The 13,711-nt window shown below is 33.2% G+C and overlaps 1 protein-coding gene across 1 annotated transcript in view; it reads right to left on the bottom strand.

The window, feature by feature from the left end:
• The window catches only part of SCN7A (sodium voltage-gated channel alpha subunit 7), a 79,363-nt gene that overhangs the window by 43,760 nt on the left and 21,892 nt on the right, over positions 1 to 13,711 (bottom strand). The window contains exons 3-9 of the mRNA XM_053908035.1: positions 13,309 to 13,420; positions 12,864 to 12,954; positions 11,942 to 12,070; positions 10,430 to 10,521; positions 5,990 to 6,196; positions 3,157 to 3,226; positions 1,299 to 1,437 (exon numbers count right to left, since the gene is read on the bottom strand). Of these exons, the coding sequence (XP_053764010.1) occupies positions 1,299 to 1,437; positions 3,157 to 3,226; positions 5,990 to 6,196; positions 10,430 to 10,521; positions 11,942 to 12,070; positions 12,864 to 12,954; positions 13,309 to 13,420 (840 nt within the window). The remainder of the gene's footprint in view (positions 1 to 1,298; positions 1,438 to 3,156; positions 3,227 to 5,989; positions 6,197 to 10,429; positions 10,522 to 11,941; positions 12,071 to 12,863; positions 12,955 to 13,308; positions 13,421 to 13,711) is intronic.

Raw genomic sequence — 13,711 nt, 5'->3', positions numbered from 1 at the left:
AGACTTTTTTATACTCAAACAAAGCAGAGAGTACATATTGAGATATTGTTAGGAAATAAATCTGCAGAAGTATGCAGAAACAAGATCTTGAAGGTCACCACAGACCTTCCAAGTCCTTGCATTTGGACTTTGAACTTCATCTCATAGGAATGTGGAAACCTCTGATTAGAAGTAGGATAACATGATAAGATAATTTCAGAAATAAGTTCTTAGTGTTGTGGAGGAGGCATTGATACGTGTCAAAAAGTCTGGAAAGTAACAATATAAATAAATACCTTACAAAATTAGAAAAACAATTTGCATTTTAAAAAGTCATTTTAATATTTTCATATATGTCTGTTACTAGAAATATAATTGTGCTGTATGTGTGTTTTTACTTGGTTTTCATTTAATAATGTAACACAGTAAGAACCTTTGTGCTAAAAGTCCTATCATTATTAATGACTTGTACACACACACAACATAATTTATCTATCCAGTCATAAAACGAGGGGATGTATGTGCATGTTTTAAAAAAGAGTATTCTCCTTCAACTGTAAGTACTTTGGAAATTTGAAGTAATTTATTTGTTTTACCTAATAGGCTTTGATATTAACTATGCTGCTAAACTAACATTGCATATTCTACTGTGATTAAACTTCTCTTAAAAGAGACATTGAATCTCCATTCAAATGAGTATTATATCTTTCTGAGAAACTATGGCACACAAATCATCAGTTACGAAGAGAGACCCTCAAGAGTTTGGATTTCAAGTCTTATAACAGCAAGCTTTCTGTTATAATAACAACATGATTAAATATTAAAAGGGAATGAGAAGAAATAGAAGAATTAGAGTAAAATAGTACATTGTAGGCATTGAGTAAAAACAGTTCTTAATACATGGTAACCTCATTGGTTTAAATTTTTTGACTGAAGAATTAGTACTTAGAAATGTTATTTACTTAGTTAATATCAAATGAATGATATCACAGAGCAGGACTGTGATTTCTGGAAATTACAAATTTTGTAAGTTTGGAGAGGTTACCCAACCACTCTGATCTTAGTGTCTTCATATAAAAGGCATATATATATTGGTCTTGCGAGATTGTTTCAAAGATTAAATGTAATATGCATAAGGGCACAGACTTGGGTTCAGCATTAGCATATAGTTTGATATTCAGTAATTCTGATTCTCTTTTCTGTCTTCAAATTCTTTTCCTCATAAAAATTTAATAAACCGTGTTACATTAGACCATTATTTTAGAAGGGAGGGGCATGACACCATTTTTATGTGCAGTGCATATTCTCTCCATTCTTACCTGGTAAAGTGCTTCAGGGTAATCTTGCGTCATTAACCGAAACAGGGCAAGTAATGCCCAGCCAAAACTGTCAAAATTTGTGAAGCCATAATCAGGATTTGTGCCAGCTTTCACACACACATATCCTTCAGGACACTGACTAAAGAAGACAAAGAAAAGAAAAACTGCTTACTCTTAAGTGACTTTCAGATTATGGCCAAATCATAAGTATAGAACATCCACCCATGAATAATAAAGGGCTCTTTCTTCCACAGGGAGTAGTCTTCTCCTAAGTAATTCCCAGTGAAAAAGCTCCAAAGAGGTCGATATTAAGTTAACATAAGTGATAAGCTAAAAGGAAAAAGGGGCTCACAAATGGTCTTTTGCCCAACGTCTTGTTAAAAATTTCTTTCCTACCCAATATCAAAGTGATGGAAAATAACAGTGCTAAAAGCAAAATTGCAGTGGCTGAGGGTTTAATTTTCAAATGCTCTCACCTCAAGCCCTCAGATACTATTATTTAAGGGTGAGAAAACACTTATCACATAGACAATTTATAAACAGTACTTGCATGTTGGTACAAAGATCAGATTAAAGATTTATCTCATCTCCTCTCCTGGAGTCTTCATACTTTTGTCTTTTGGGGGCTTGGGTATTGGGGACGGCTATTACAGTAGTGGCCTGATAAATCATGCTTCCCTCTATCGACACCCTTGTGTACTTTCCTCCAATGTCATTCTGGCATTGGCCATCGTTGTTTTGGACTTTTGTTAATAGTTAACAAATATGATGCAAAGAGAGGTTTAAAATGTACTCGCGCACTGAGGCTTGCTAAACTGCTAACCCACGGAATCTGAACAAATAGATTTTTGTTCTTGTCTTAAGGCACTAACTTTTGGGATAGTTTACGATGCAGCAAGGTATGGTGGCTACAGGTGAAAACACTGCATGACTTTCTCCTCTGATCTTGAAATACATCAATGTGATTCTGATTGTTTATGACAAGCTATTTTCAACAAGCATTTCAGGTCATATCTGAGTTGAGATGTCCATGAAAAGGGTTATCTGGAGTGTGGTGTGGCAGACACTGTGAGATGGGTTCACAAAATGGACTTGAGAATAGAATTGAAGCCTGGCAGTAGCTGGGCAAAGAGTTGAACAAGCAACAAAATGTCTAAATCACCTGAATATAGAAACTACATAACTCATGCCCCTCTACCCCCATATGATTTTTGTTAATTTGGGCCCCAGAGCCAAAGAAAGAGCTGAGCCTACAGAAGGGCATCCGATCATTTCCAGTTGAGGAAAGTAACATAAAGAATTATAGGAGTGCTAGTACTGCTGAGAAGCACTGCATTTCTACTTTCTTTTCTCTTCATTTGAAATTATAGGACAATAAGACTTGAGAGTCTTGTCATATCACTGAAGAGTTACTTATAAGTACTGTTTTTTTAGAGCAATAAACTTTTTATGAATGTAAGTTATAGTCATAAAAGATATACAAACCATAAAATAAATGAAATAATAGTGCATCTTTCATATTTCTTCTCTTCAAAGGCTTCTAGCCAAAGAAAAGATTATACCGTCTTTCTTGATAATTCCTACTAGCTCTGGGGCATACTGAAAACAGAAGATCAGACCTCAGACCTGCCACTTACTAACTTCTTGACCTTGAATAAATCATTTAACTAGTCTGTTTATTGCTTTTTCCTGTAAAATCAGATTAATAGTATTCCATGTTGTATACTTCTCAGCATGGTTTTAGTGATAAAATGAGATAATGTTATTAGATGAGAAAAATAAGCCAAAGCAATAACCATTCAATAAATACTATGGATCAATGATACTGACTTGATACAAGAACATTAACACCACTTACCCAGCATCTGTTCTGTTGCCACAGAGAAGAGCATATATTTCTCCTTCCAAATAATAAAAATTTTCTGTTTCTGAAAAATAGGAAAGAAATTATATTCTGTATCTAATTTTGAACAAACAGCATATCTGATATCCGTCTATATCTGCATAGAAGAGGAACATTCCTTGCTATAGTGAAAAGGAAGGCCTTTATAAAAAAAAATCTGCAAAACCCTACACATCCCTAGCATGTGATGAAGAGGCCAAGAGACCTCTGGAAATCCACATACGTCACTGCCCCAAAAGTAACAACTCAGCATACAAAGAGGAGAATCCCTTTTAAAAATAGAGTTCTGGAAAATGAATATAACCAGTCAGGTATGACAGGACCTGTGAAGGAAAAATTCCCAAGACTGAAGTGTTTGAAAGCTGAGGACCTTTTCTTACAGGGCTTATTCCTAAATGATCTTCCTTCACAAAAGACCATATTTCTGCCTTTGGGTTCAACTGCCGTTCTCTTCCCACTCTGAAGCTTATTTTTCTACACTGAGTATCCAGTGCCAGTTACTTGCCTGATGTCACCAGTTCTAATCACAGTTTAAGTTAATCTGAATCTTAGCCCATACAAGTTATTCAGGTATCCTTAATGTGCTGTAATTCAAAATGTAAATTGTGTTTTTAGATATGAGCTACCAGGGATGGGAACATGCATGCTTAGGAGCATTGATTTTAGGTTCTGAATTTTAATCACAGAGAAGAACACATGAGATCTGTCCTGATTGTATGAGTGTGTATGTAAAATTATATACATATACGTGTATACATATACATGTATACATATACACACACACAATTGAATTACTCCAATCTCAAATAATGTCCCTTTAACTTGTTGGCTAAAATAATTTTAGAAGAATTTTTAAATCATAGTTAGGAACCATTGATCAAACCTTTTAAATGGCAGTCAAAAACCAAATGAAATTTGACAGTAGTAGTGGGCAGTCCCAAATACTCTTCTAAGTGCAAGGACTATGACATGGCAATTAGGTTAAATAACATTTTACACATATAATATTTTTAGCATTCCTAACATGTTTTTAGAGGAGATGGAATGACTATAATTGGACAAATTTTAAAGTGGTAATTTTTAAAAAGTGATTTCTTTATCATATACTATTATGCTAAGATGAGCCTGGATTTGTTTTCCTAGCAATAACCAGTAAAGTAGTAAATACTGTTTATTTTTATATAATTTGCATATTTTGTTATAACTAAAGAAACCAAAGAGTATTTCAACTGGAATCTAAGATTTAATATCCATTTTCTGTTGTCTTACCACTAGAATCAAGACCATAGAATAGACACATATAATAAGGAAACATTTCACATATTCATATACCAATAATTTTATATGACTTGAATCATAATGATATTATGGGGTAAGCCAGAGAGTAAAATTTATTCAGATTTGTTTTGTGACTTAATGTATTCAAATACAAATAAAAGTCATGCAGAGGGACTACAAAAAATTCAACATTTTATTTTTATTAGTTTAAAAATACACTTTTATTTTTTTCTAAATACTATCAAAAAGGACCCAATAATTTTAATATGAGCAAAAAATCCAATAGGAGAGTACAGCCTGATGGAGAGGGCATGGATTTGAAAGCCAGATTGATCATGGTTAGAATCCTAGTTTTAATCAATGAATAGTAATAATATGCTGGAACACTCACTGAATTTCTCTGAACTTCCATTTTTCTGTTTGTAACAGGGGTCATTCACTTCTCTGCAGGATTATGGCAAAGATATGTGATCAGGCATATGAATTACTTACATATAAAAGCCAAGCAATATTTATTTTGGCATTATGACTATTAGCCTAAAATATGTTTAATATTTACCAAAGGATGACCCAAAGCATTTAAAATGATCAGCAGTAATTGAAATCCAAGAATAGAAAGAATTTCTATAATGCAGGCCATTTTTTAATTTATAAGGTCACTTTAAAATTGCTAATGAGTAAATGTAAATTTATACTTCAAAAAACTTTATTAAATAAAGGTAGTATTGTGAGGATTCTACTTTGATGAAATTTAAAGTAAGACTTTGGTTATATTTATTTTTTAAAGGATAAAATTTACAAAACTTAGCAATTCCAAACATAGGTTTCCCTTATTGAACTGTCTGAAGATTGGAACTTTGCAATCCTCATAAATGAAACTGATCCATATCAGTATAGGTTTCCCCCGCTATCCAAAAGCAGAACACTCCTAATAAAACTTTTTGTAAATGGAAATGGCATAAAGAAACAATTACCATTAGTTTATAGGGAAAAGTTTGTGAGCATGGCCAGGCATCCAAAATAACCTCTCTTAGGCTTTTCTGATACTTTAGGACACATCTTGCTAACAGATGCAGGAAATAAACTGAAATAAGGCACAGGTGCTCACACACATAATTCAAAGCTATGGCAGCTTGATGTTGAGATGCTGAATGTGGCTCTAGGGGAGGGAGCTTTGGTGGGGCCAGACTCCTCTCCGTGCACTACCTCTAGGATGGCTTGCTGCAAAACAAATGCTGAATGCTATTTTTGCCTTTAGTCATTTTCATAAAAGTGAAAATCCTCTTCAGATTTCCTCTGTTAGCGAAAACAGGTACTCATGTAGGGCTTTGGTAAAAGCTAAGCGGCTAAACGTGAACTTTCAAAAAGCAGGGGGTGCATGTACTTGAGCATAGTTACAACGTTTACAAGAAGTTTGTTCTGAAGTTGAGTGTCCAACATTTCTGTGAAGGCTGCTCGGCCTTTAAGAAAAGTTTTAATTTTTTTGATGCGGATGGCAAGTGATTCTTACCTCGAATATAATATGGATTTTCAGTTCTGTTGTGCAGGGTTACAGTTTCATTTTCTTGGGGCCATCGCAAACACTTATGCTTCAGATTGCCCATGAAGAGCCCCATGCCAATCAGAGAAAATACACTCAGAAAAAATAGAGTTAGGATAATGACACCAGTAAGTTTCTTCAAGCAGTGGGTCAGGATTCCTACAAAAGACTTCAGACCTAAAAAGAGAAAGGTTTGTTTTTGATAAAGTAAAATATCTTAGTAAAGCAGCATTAGCAAAATTCCTCCATGGCAAATGCCTAGCCCATTAAAATCAGCAGCTTTGTATTTTATAATCTAAAATACATTATCTATATCTAATAAATAAAATGAATAAAAGTCCAAACTTTGAGGTTTCTATCTTATTGCTAATTTGTTACATCTGATAAAAAATTATTCAGACACAAATTTTAAAATTAGTTATTTGTTTCCCTATACTATAAAGAACAAGACTTTTTCTCTTGGTTACTGCTTTCCATACCAACCACCATTGTTTATAAGCATAAGTAAAAGTGTGAAGTTATAAATCAAAATGGATTACAAATGTTGTCAAAACAAACAGTTTGAAATAGCAGTATTCTATACTATTCTTTCATTAACTTTCTAAGAATTCAATTTTTAGAACTGATTAAGTAGGACATGAAGAAATTAATTAAGAACAATAATACACAATGGTGATATATGCAGGCTGTATTTACATCAGAACACTTACTAATCAAGAATTCAGCCTTAAAGCTGACTTTATTTAAGGAACTCATTTTTCTATTTATTAAAGAAAACCTGCTCCAGAAATCTCACGCACTGTTGGTGGGAATGCAAATTGGAGTTTCCCCCCAAAAATTAAAACTAGAGCTAGAGTAAAATCCAGTAATTACACTGCTGGGTATTTATCCAAAGAAAACACTAATCCAAAAAGATACATGCACCCCTATGTTTATTGCAGCATTATTTACAATAGCCAAGATCAGGAAGCAACCTAAGTGTCCATTGATAGATGAATGGATAAAGAGATGTCATTTACACATGTGATAGAATGTAATTCAGGCATAAAAAAGAATGAGATCTTGCCATTTGCTACAACATGGATAGATCTAGAGGGTATTGTGTTAAGTGAAGTAAGTCAGGCAGCAAAAGGCAAACACCATATGATTTCACATATATGTGGAATCTAAAAACTAAACCAAATGAACAAATTAACAAAAAGGATAAACAGACTCATAAATAAAGAGAACTGACTGGCGGTTGCAAGAGGGGAAGGGGTTGGGAGATGGACAAAATTAGTAAAGAGGAGTGGAAGGTACAGGCCTCCAGTTATGGAATGAATAAGTCATGGGGATGAAAGGTACAGCATGGGGAATATAGCCAAAGGTATTGTAATAGGACTGTATATTGACAGATGGTAGCTACAGTTGTGGTGAGGATAGCATAACAGACTGATAGAATCACTATGTTGTACACTAAAATTGATGTAACATTGTGCATCAACTGCATTTCAATTAAAAAAAATTTTTTTAAACAAAGCTCAATTCTGAAAACATAAAGAAACAAAAAACAAAAACACTGTAATTGTACTTCATAGATAATACTATGTATTTTCCTTCCTGCCTGTCTTCCTGCCTTCCTTCTTCTCTTTTTTCCCTTACTCTCTTCTTATTTGTTGTTGGTCTGTTTATATTTAGGATCCTAATAACTGTTCAGCTCAACAATGGAGAAGACTATACTAGTTCTGCGATGTTATCAATATTTCTGTTTCCGTTTTATTAGCTTTAAAATGGGGTTAATAATACCTGTTTCATATATTATTGTGAGAATTGAAAATCTATTTTTTTATTTAGAAATTTTTTAATGTTTATTTTTGAGAGAGAGAGAGAGAGTGAAAGAGAGGCAGAGTGAGAACAGGGGAGGGGCAGATAAAGAGGGAGACACAGAATCCAAAGCAGGCTCCAGGCTCTGAGCTGTCAGCACAGACCTTGACCTGGGGCTAGACCTCATGAACCATGAGCCAAAGTCAGATGCTTAACCAACTGAGTCACCCAGGTGCTCCTGAAAATCTTTTTTAATGACCTTGTTGGATGATTGGGTTTCTTTAATGTCTTAGGATAGGGTTAAAAAAAAGTTATTCCTATGGTTTAAAAGAAATGAGATATCTAGATTAAATAAACAAATTATAATTTCTATCATCCAGAAATACTTATTTATAGCCTTTTTTTGCCACTTGGAATTATACTATTAATTTTTTTTTTTTGCTATGTGCAATTCTTATTTATTTATTTATTTATTTATATTTTTATTAATTTTTTTATGTTGTTTTCAGAGAGAGAGAGAAAGCTGAGGATAGAGAGAGAGAGAGGGAGAGAGAGAGAGAGAGAGAGGGAGAGAGCTCCAGGTGGAGCCTTATGTGGGGCTCCAACCCATGAACCATGAGATCATGACCCAAGCAGAAGTCAGGAGCCTGATCTTTAACCAACTGAGCCACCCAGGTGCCCTGATAATACCATATTCTAATGCTTCTATTACCATTAGATATTTATTCACCAAGGGTATTATAGTTTTATCACTTTTTTTTGAAAGGGTATTATAGTTTTTATTACTTTTTATTTGTCTATTTCATCATCTCATTTTCATCTTGCCCTTGAGTCTAGGTTTTCTCCTTTTTTAATTTTTAATTTTAACTTATTCATTTAAATTCAAGTTAGTTAACATACAGTGTAGTACATAAGAAATCATCTTTCTTGTAGTGCTTCAGAAGAAAACCTAGACTCTTTGGAAAAGTATCTATCTATTCATGTCTTCTGCCCAATTCTTCACTGGATTGTGTGGTTTTGGTGTGTTGAGTTTGATAAGATTTTATAGATTTTGGATACTAACCCTTTATCTGATATGTCATTTGCCAATATTTTCTCCCATTTCATCAGTTGCCTTTTAGTTTTGTTGATTGTTTCCTTCACTGTGCAAAAGATAAAAAGCTTCTCAACATCCAAAAAACAAATAATCCAGGGGAGAAATGGGCAGAAGACATAAGTAGAGACTTTTCCAAAGAGTCTAGGTTTTCTTCTGAAGGCCTACAAAAAAAGATGATTTCTTATGCTAGCCCCTATTCCTTAGAGCATATTTTTTAAAGAAAAAAGAGGATTATTTTCATTCTCTTAAATAGTATATTTCTCGTTTTGTATTACAAAATACTTTCATACACTGTATTGCTTATTCACCTGGATTATTTTCTCCCTTGAAAAAATGAGCAGTTTTTATCAGCCTATGTGTTTCTAACTCCAGTGAGTATGTTCTTCTTGTATTAGCTTGGATTCACCTGATTTGTTCTATAATCTTTAATCCTGAGCCTAAGATGAAGACTCAGGTGATGCAATTTTATGTTCTAGCAATTTGCAGAAAGTCATAAGGGAGCTTGAATTGTGGGAATTCCTACCAGGGCAACTCTCACTGCTACTTGTTTCCCGGGTTTGATGAATTTGCCATGCATAGGCCATTTTTCTTAAATAGCTTTATTGAGCTAGAATTCATAAATCATATAATTCAGCCACTTAATGTGCATAAATCAATGTTTTAATTTATCCACAGGGCCATACACCACCCATCACCACATTCTTCAATCTTCTTGCTGTTTTTCCCTGCCTGGACTCCAAGTACATTGTACACATATATCTGGCCTTATTGATGGTTTTGCAGTGGACAAAAATTATCTGTAGATATAATTTTTGGTATTATGACATTTGCCTCTGTGTTTATTGGTCCACCTGTTTCAGACTTCTGACTCAGTGGCCAACAACACTGAGCGGAGCTGTTCCTAGCTGATTGTTTTTATTCATTCTTAACACAAATTAGAAGGTGTAGGTGGATTTCTCTAGGAGATCTTTAGAAATGGGAGCTGTAAATTAGTCCTCAGCATCTTCCATCAACGTGGTCACAGCTCTACTTATTCAGCAGAACCTCCTTGAACTCTGTGGCATGTGGAATGCATCCTATCCAAGCACTCCGAGCCAAATGGAATTTATCTTATTTTATATTATTTTGTTCATTTCAACTCATTTTTAGATGTAGTGAGGAAAAGAAAGCAGATTAGATATCTGTATAGATTTCTATCTCTCTCAGAAGTATAAAGACAGTTTTATAAGGTGCAAGAATACTTAAGATGCAATGAATAAGTAGAATATAATATATTTTGATTAATGTCTATATTTTGTTATCATAAGTACTGAACCCAACTCAAATAAATGTGATTTTTTTTTACCTTTTCTGGAGTGGCTGAAGTAAACTTCTAGATCAGATAATTCATGATTTTAAAGACAAAACACTGGTCAATTTAGTATTTCTCCAAGCAATGACAGGAGAGTACAAATTAATACAGGGGAGTACATAAATCAAAATAAAGACAAGGACTAAATGCCATTTCTTACCTTGGTTTAAAGGAATAATTTTCAAAATTCTCAAATTTCTTGTAATTCGAAATATTGGAATGAAGTTTAGAGGTAAGTACCTTGTTACATGCCTGTGGAATTAAGTTAGAGTTATTTAGAAGTCATGTTGAGTTTATATTGCTTATGTTTGGCTTTTTACTTTTTACTTTTACTATTTAAAAGTTATTTTTAAAAGCACATATGCAAACATTTTCCTTGCTCTCACTGTTTTATTTTGCAAATACTTATATTATTGATTGGAAGAAAAAGATTGCTACAGTGCGAGATAGCCAGGTAAATACTACTCTACAAACAAATTGTGACAGTTTATAAACCATTGACACTGTGAGTAGTCATAATTCCATACCAAATACTCTATATTATGTTCATAAATATTTTGTTATCTAGTCAGTGAAAGGTGGTTAAAAATAAGAAAAATCTATAGCTTTTTAAGTAATGAGATTTACTTTAAGCACTTAGGGTTTTGATGATCACGATGGTGATGATGATGGTGATAATGGTGTTGATGACAGCAGAAGGCAGGGAGGGTATATAGTGATCAAGGGCACAGACTGTCGCCAGAGTCCTTTGTGTAGAAATCCAGGCTCCCAACTTACTAGCTGTGTGACATGGAAAAATTACTGATTCTTTCTTGCCTCAGTTTCCTCAAAAGTAAAGCGGGTATAATAATACTTCCTAATTCGAAGACTTTTTGTGGGGATTAACTAGGCGAATGATGTGAAATGGATAGCACAGCATCTGGCACATGGGGCTAAGTATTAGCTACCAGCAATGGCAATAGCAGAAATAATAGCAGTAATAGAAGTAGTAGTGATAATAATTTCAGTGATATTAGCTACTATTTTTTTTATTGCTTACAACATGGCAAGCATTGATTATATGCTTTTTGTTTCTTTAAAAAAGTCAACCCCAAATGTAAAAACAGAATATTAGTTTAAGTTATTTTTAATAGGAGTTTGATGCCAGTCATCATTTCCTTAGCCATAAAACAGAACACACTAAACAAAAGCATTGAAAAACGAGTATTCATGTCAACCATTAGAATTTAACGTAACACTCTTGGAAGTGTGTGTGTATGTGTGTTTAAAATACCTTATTCTGATATCTAGTATGTTTATTGGTCTCAAGCAATGTAGCTAAATAAAATGTAGGTTGGAGATAAAATCAAATTTGTTAGGATTGTCTCATAAGTCTCCAAGAGATTTTCTGCTCACTGAAAATAATCACTTAAAGTTCCAAAATTCAACCTCTGTTGTTTTTGCTTCAGATAGAAAACACAAATAATATCCCATTCCTTCCATTTTCATTGCATATTCTGAGGGCTAGTTCAGTTGGGCCTGCCTGAGAGAATGCATTATGGTTATAATTTATGAAATATTTTTGTTCACAGAAATTTTACAAGCAGAAAACTTTGTCAATCTTAATGTTTCTTCATGAAAAGTACTTGCTTAGCAAGTTATTAAGATGTTTGGAATTTAAAGAAATACTCACTCAAACAAAGTTACACTGAAATCGAGCCAGTTCCATGGATCACCAAAGAAATAAAAAGGTTCTACCCAGATGCCTCTTGCAATGAGTTTTATAAGTATTTCAAATGTGTAAATTCCAAGCAAAGTATTCCTGCAGAAAAATTTTCAGATAGACATTGAAAGTGAGAATAATACATTGTCAGCTCCAATACTATGTCTGTGATAACTATTTGTCAACCAATCAACCAACCAACCAACCAATCTACCAACCAACCAGGTAACAAAAAAGCATAAGCCCATTGAACCATAGGGTAGGGCTTTAGTTAGGGCTTTTATGGTGGGCTATGTCTTACAGCATTAACCATGAAATTTGACTATCAATCTTTTCAACAAGCCCTAGCTAGGGTTATAGTCTTGATACATATTTTGGAAAATAATGAAAATAAAAAGTATCAAATTCATTCCATATTGGCAATCCCGCAATAATTAACTGAATTATAATGGAGTATGAAATAACTAATTTTATTATGTGCATATATAAGAATTTCTGTGGTGAATCAGTTTTATATTTACCTTCCAAAATCAGTTAGTTTTAAGAATACAATTAAAGTTTGAGAGGTAGAAAGGCTTCTTCTCTAGAAATTTTAATGGGTCTTTCCATCACTGTAGTCCAACGAAAGCCACACTATTCACATCCCAAACTATTCTCATCACCAAAACATTAAAATTGTTTAATTGACACATGTGTTTTTACTAATTTGCTAATTGTGCTGTATGTACAAATATTATATTATATACAATGAATGTTATAATATTATATATGAAATATAAATAGTAAATTATGAAATGTTAAATATATAGTATATAACATACTGTAATACAATATGTTAAATATAAAATATAATTGTATATGAGATAATGTATAATAAAATTATATGACTTACTGTAATGCTGGGCCCCATTTTGGCAACTCAGTCATGGGCATAAACATGCAGTCAATCAGGACACTAATTAATATGAACAGTCGGAAAAAGGTAGGTTACAGTCAAGGAATAATGGATAAAAAATAATATTGGAAATATACGTCTCTATAACTTGCTTATATGTATATACATTAGATAAAATAGCTTCTTAAATGTCAAAAAGTATACTATTCATATTGAAAAACAGGAGGATTAAGATTTGTTAATATTCACTACTGTTGGGTGTGCTAGAAAATATATTTTAAATGTATTTTCAAATATGGAACACTTAGTGCAGTTACAATCCAGATTCCAATATGACCCAAAATGAGATATTAATTCATAAGAGAAAAGTACTGCAGTGATATTTGACTAGAATAGTTGCATCTGATATTAGTACAGTCTAAAGCCAATAGAAAAGGATATGGATGAACCAAAATCTTAATAGTTGTTCTTCTAGTTACACTGAAAGGAGAAAATGTACACCAAGTGGCACTGAATCTGAAGATTGTTCTTTTTTTATTTAATACTATGAAAGTCTGTAAAACAAAAAAGAACATCAACTAGGAACTATAATCTCATCCATTACACAACATATTGCTAATGATCCTTTCAGTCGTGAATTCTAACAGTTAACACTTTTCTTATATTATGATATCCTTTTAGAGACTAAATCAAATGGAAAGGCTAATTTTTAAAAACATTTTCATTGATATTTAGGTTTATCTACCACTTTTTCTTTTGCCAGTGTTCTACTTAAGAAAGCCATTTGCCACACTCAAAACCTCAAGTTTTCCTGTCAAATGGTGTAAAAGGAAGAAATCGATATC

This window comes from Panthera pardus, unplaced genomic scaffold, assembly GCF_024362965.1.
Source record: "Panthera pardus isolate Hobbes unplaced genomic scaffold, ASM2436296v1 HiC_scaffold_10, whole genome shotgun sequence".
Lineage (NCBI taxonomy): Eukaryota > Metazoa > Chordata > Mammalia > Carnivora > Felidae > Panthera > Panthera pardus.
Note: the sequence above shows the minus strand (reverse complement) of the source record. Positions and strands in the feature narration are given on the sequence as shown.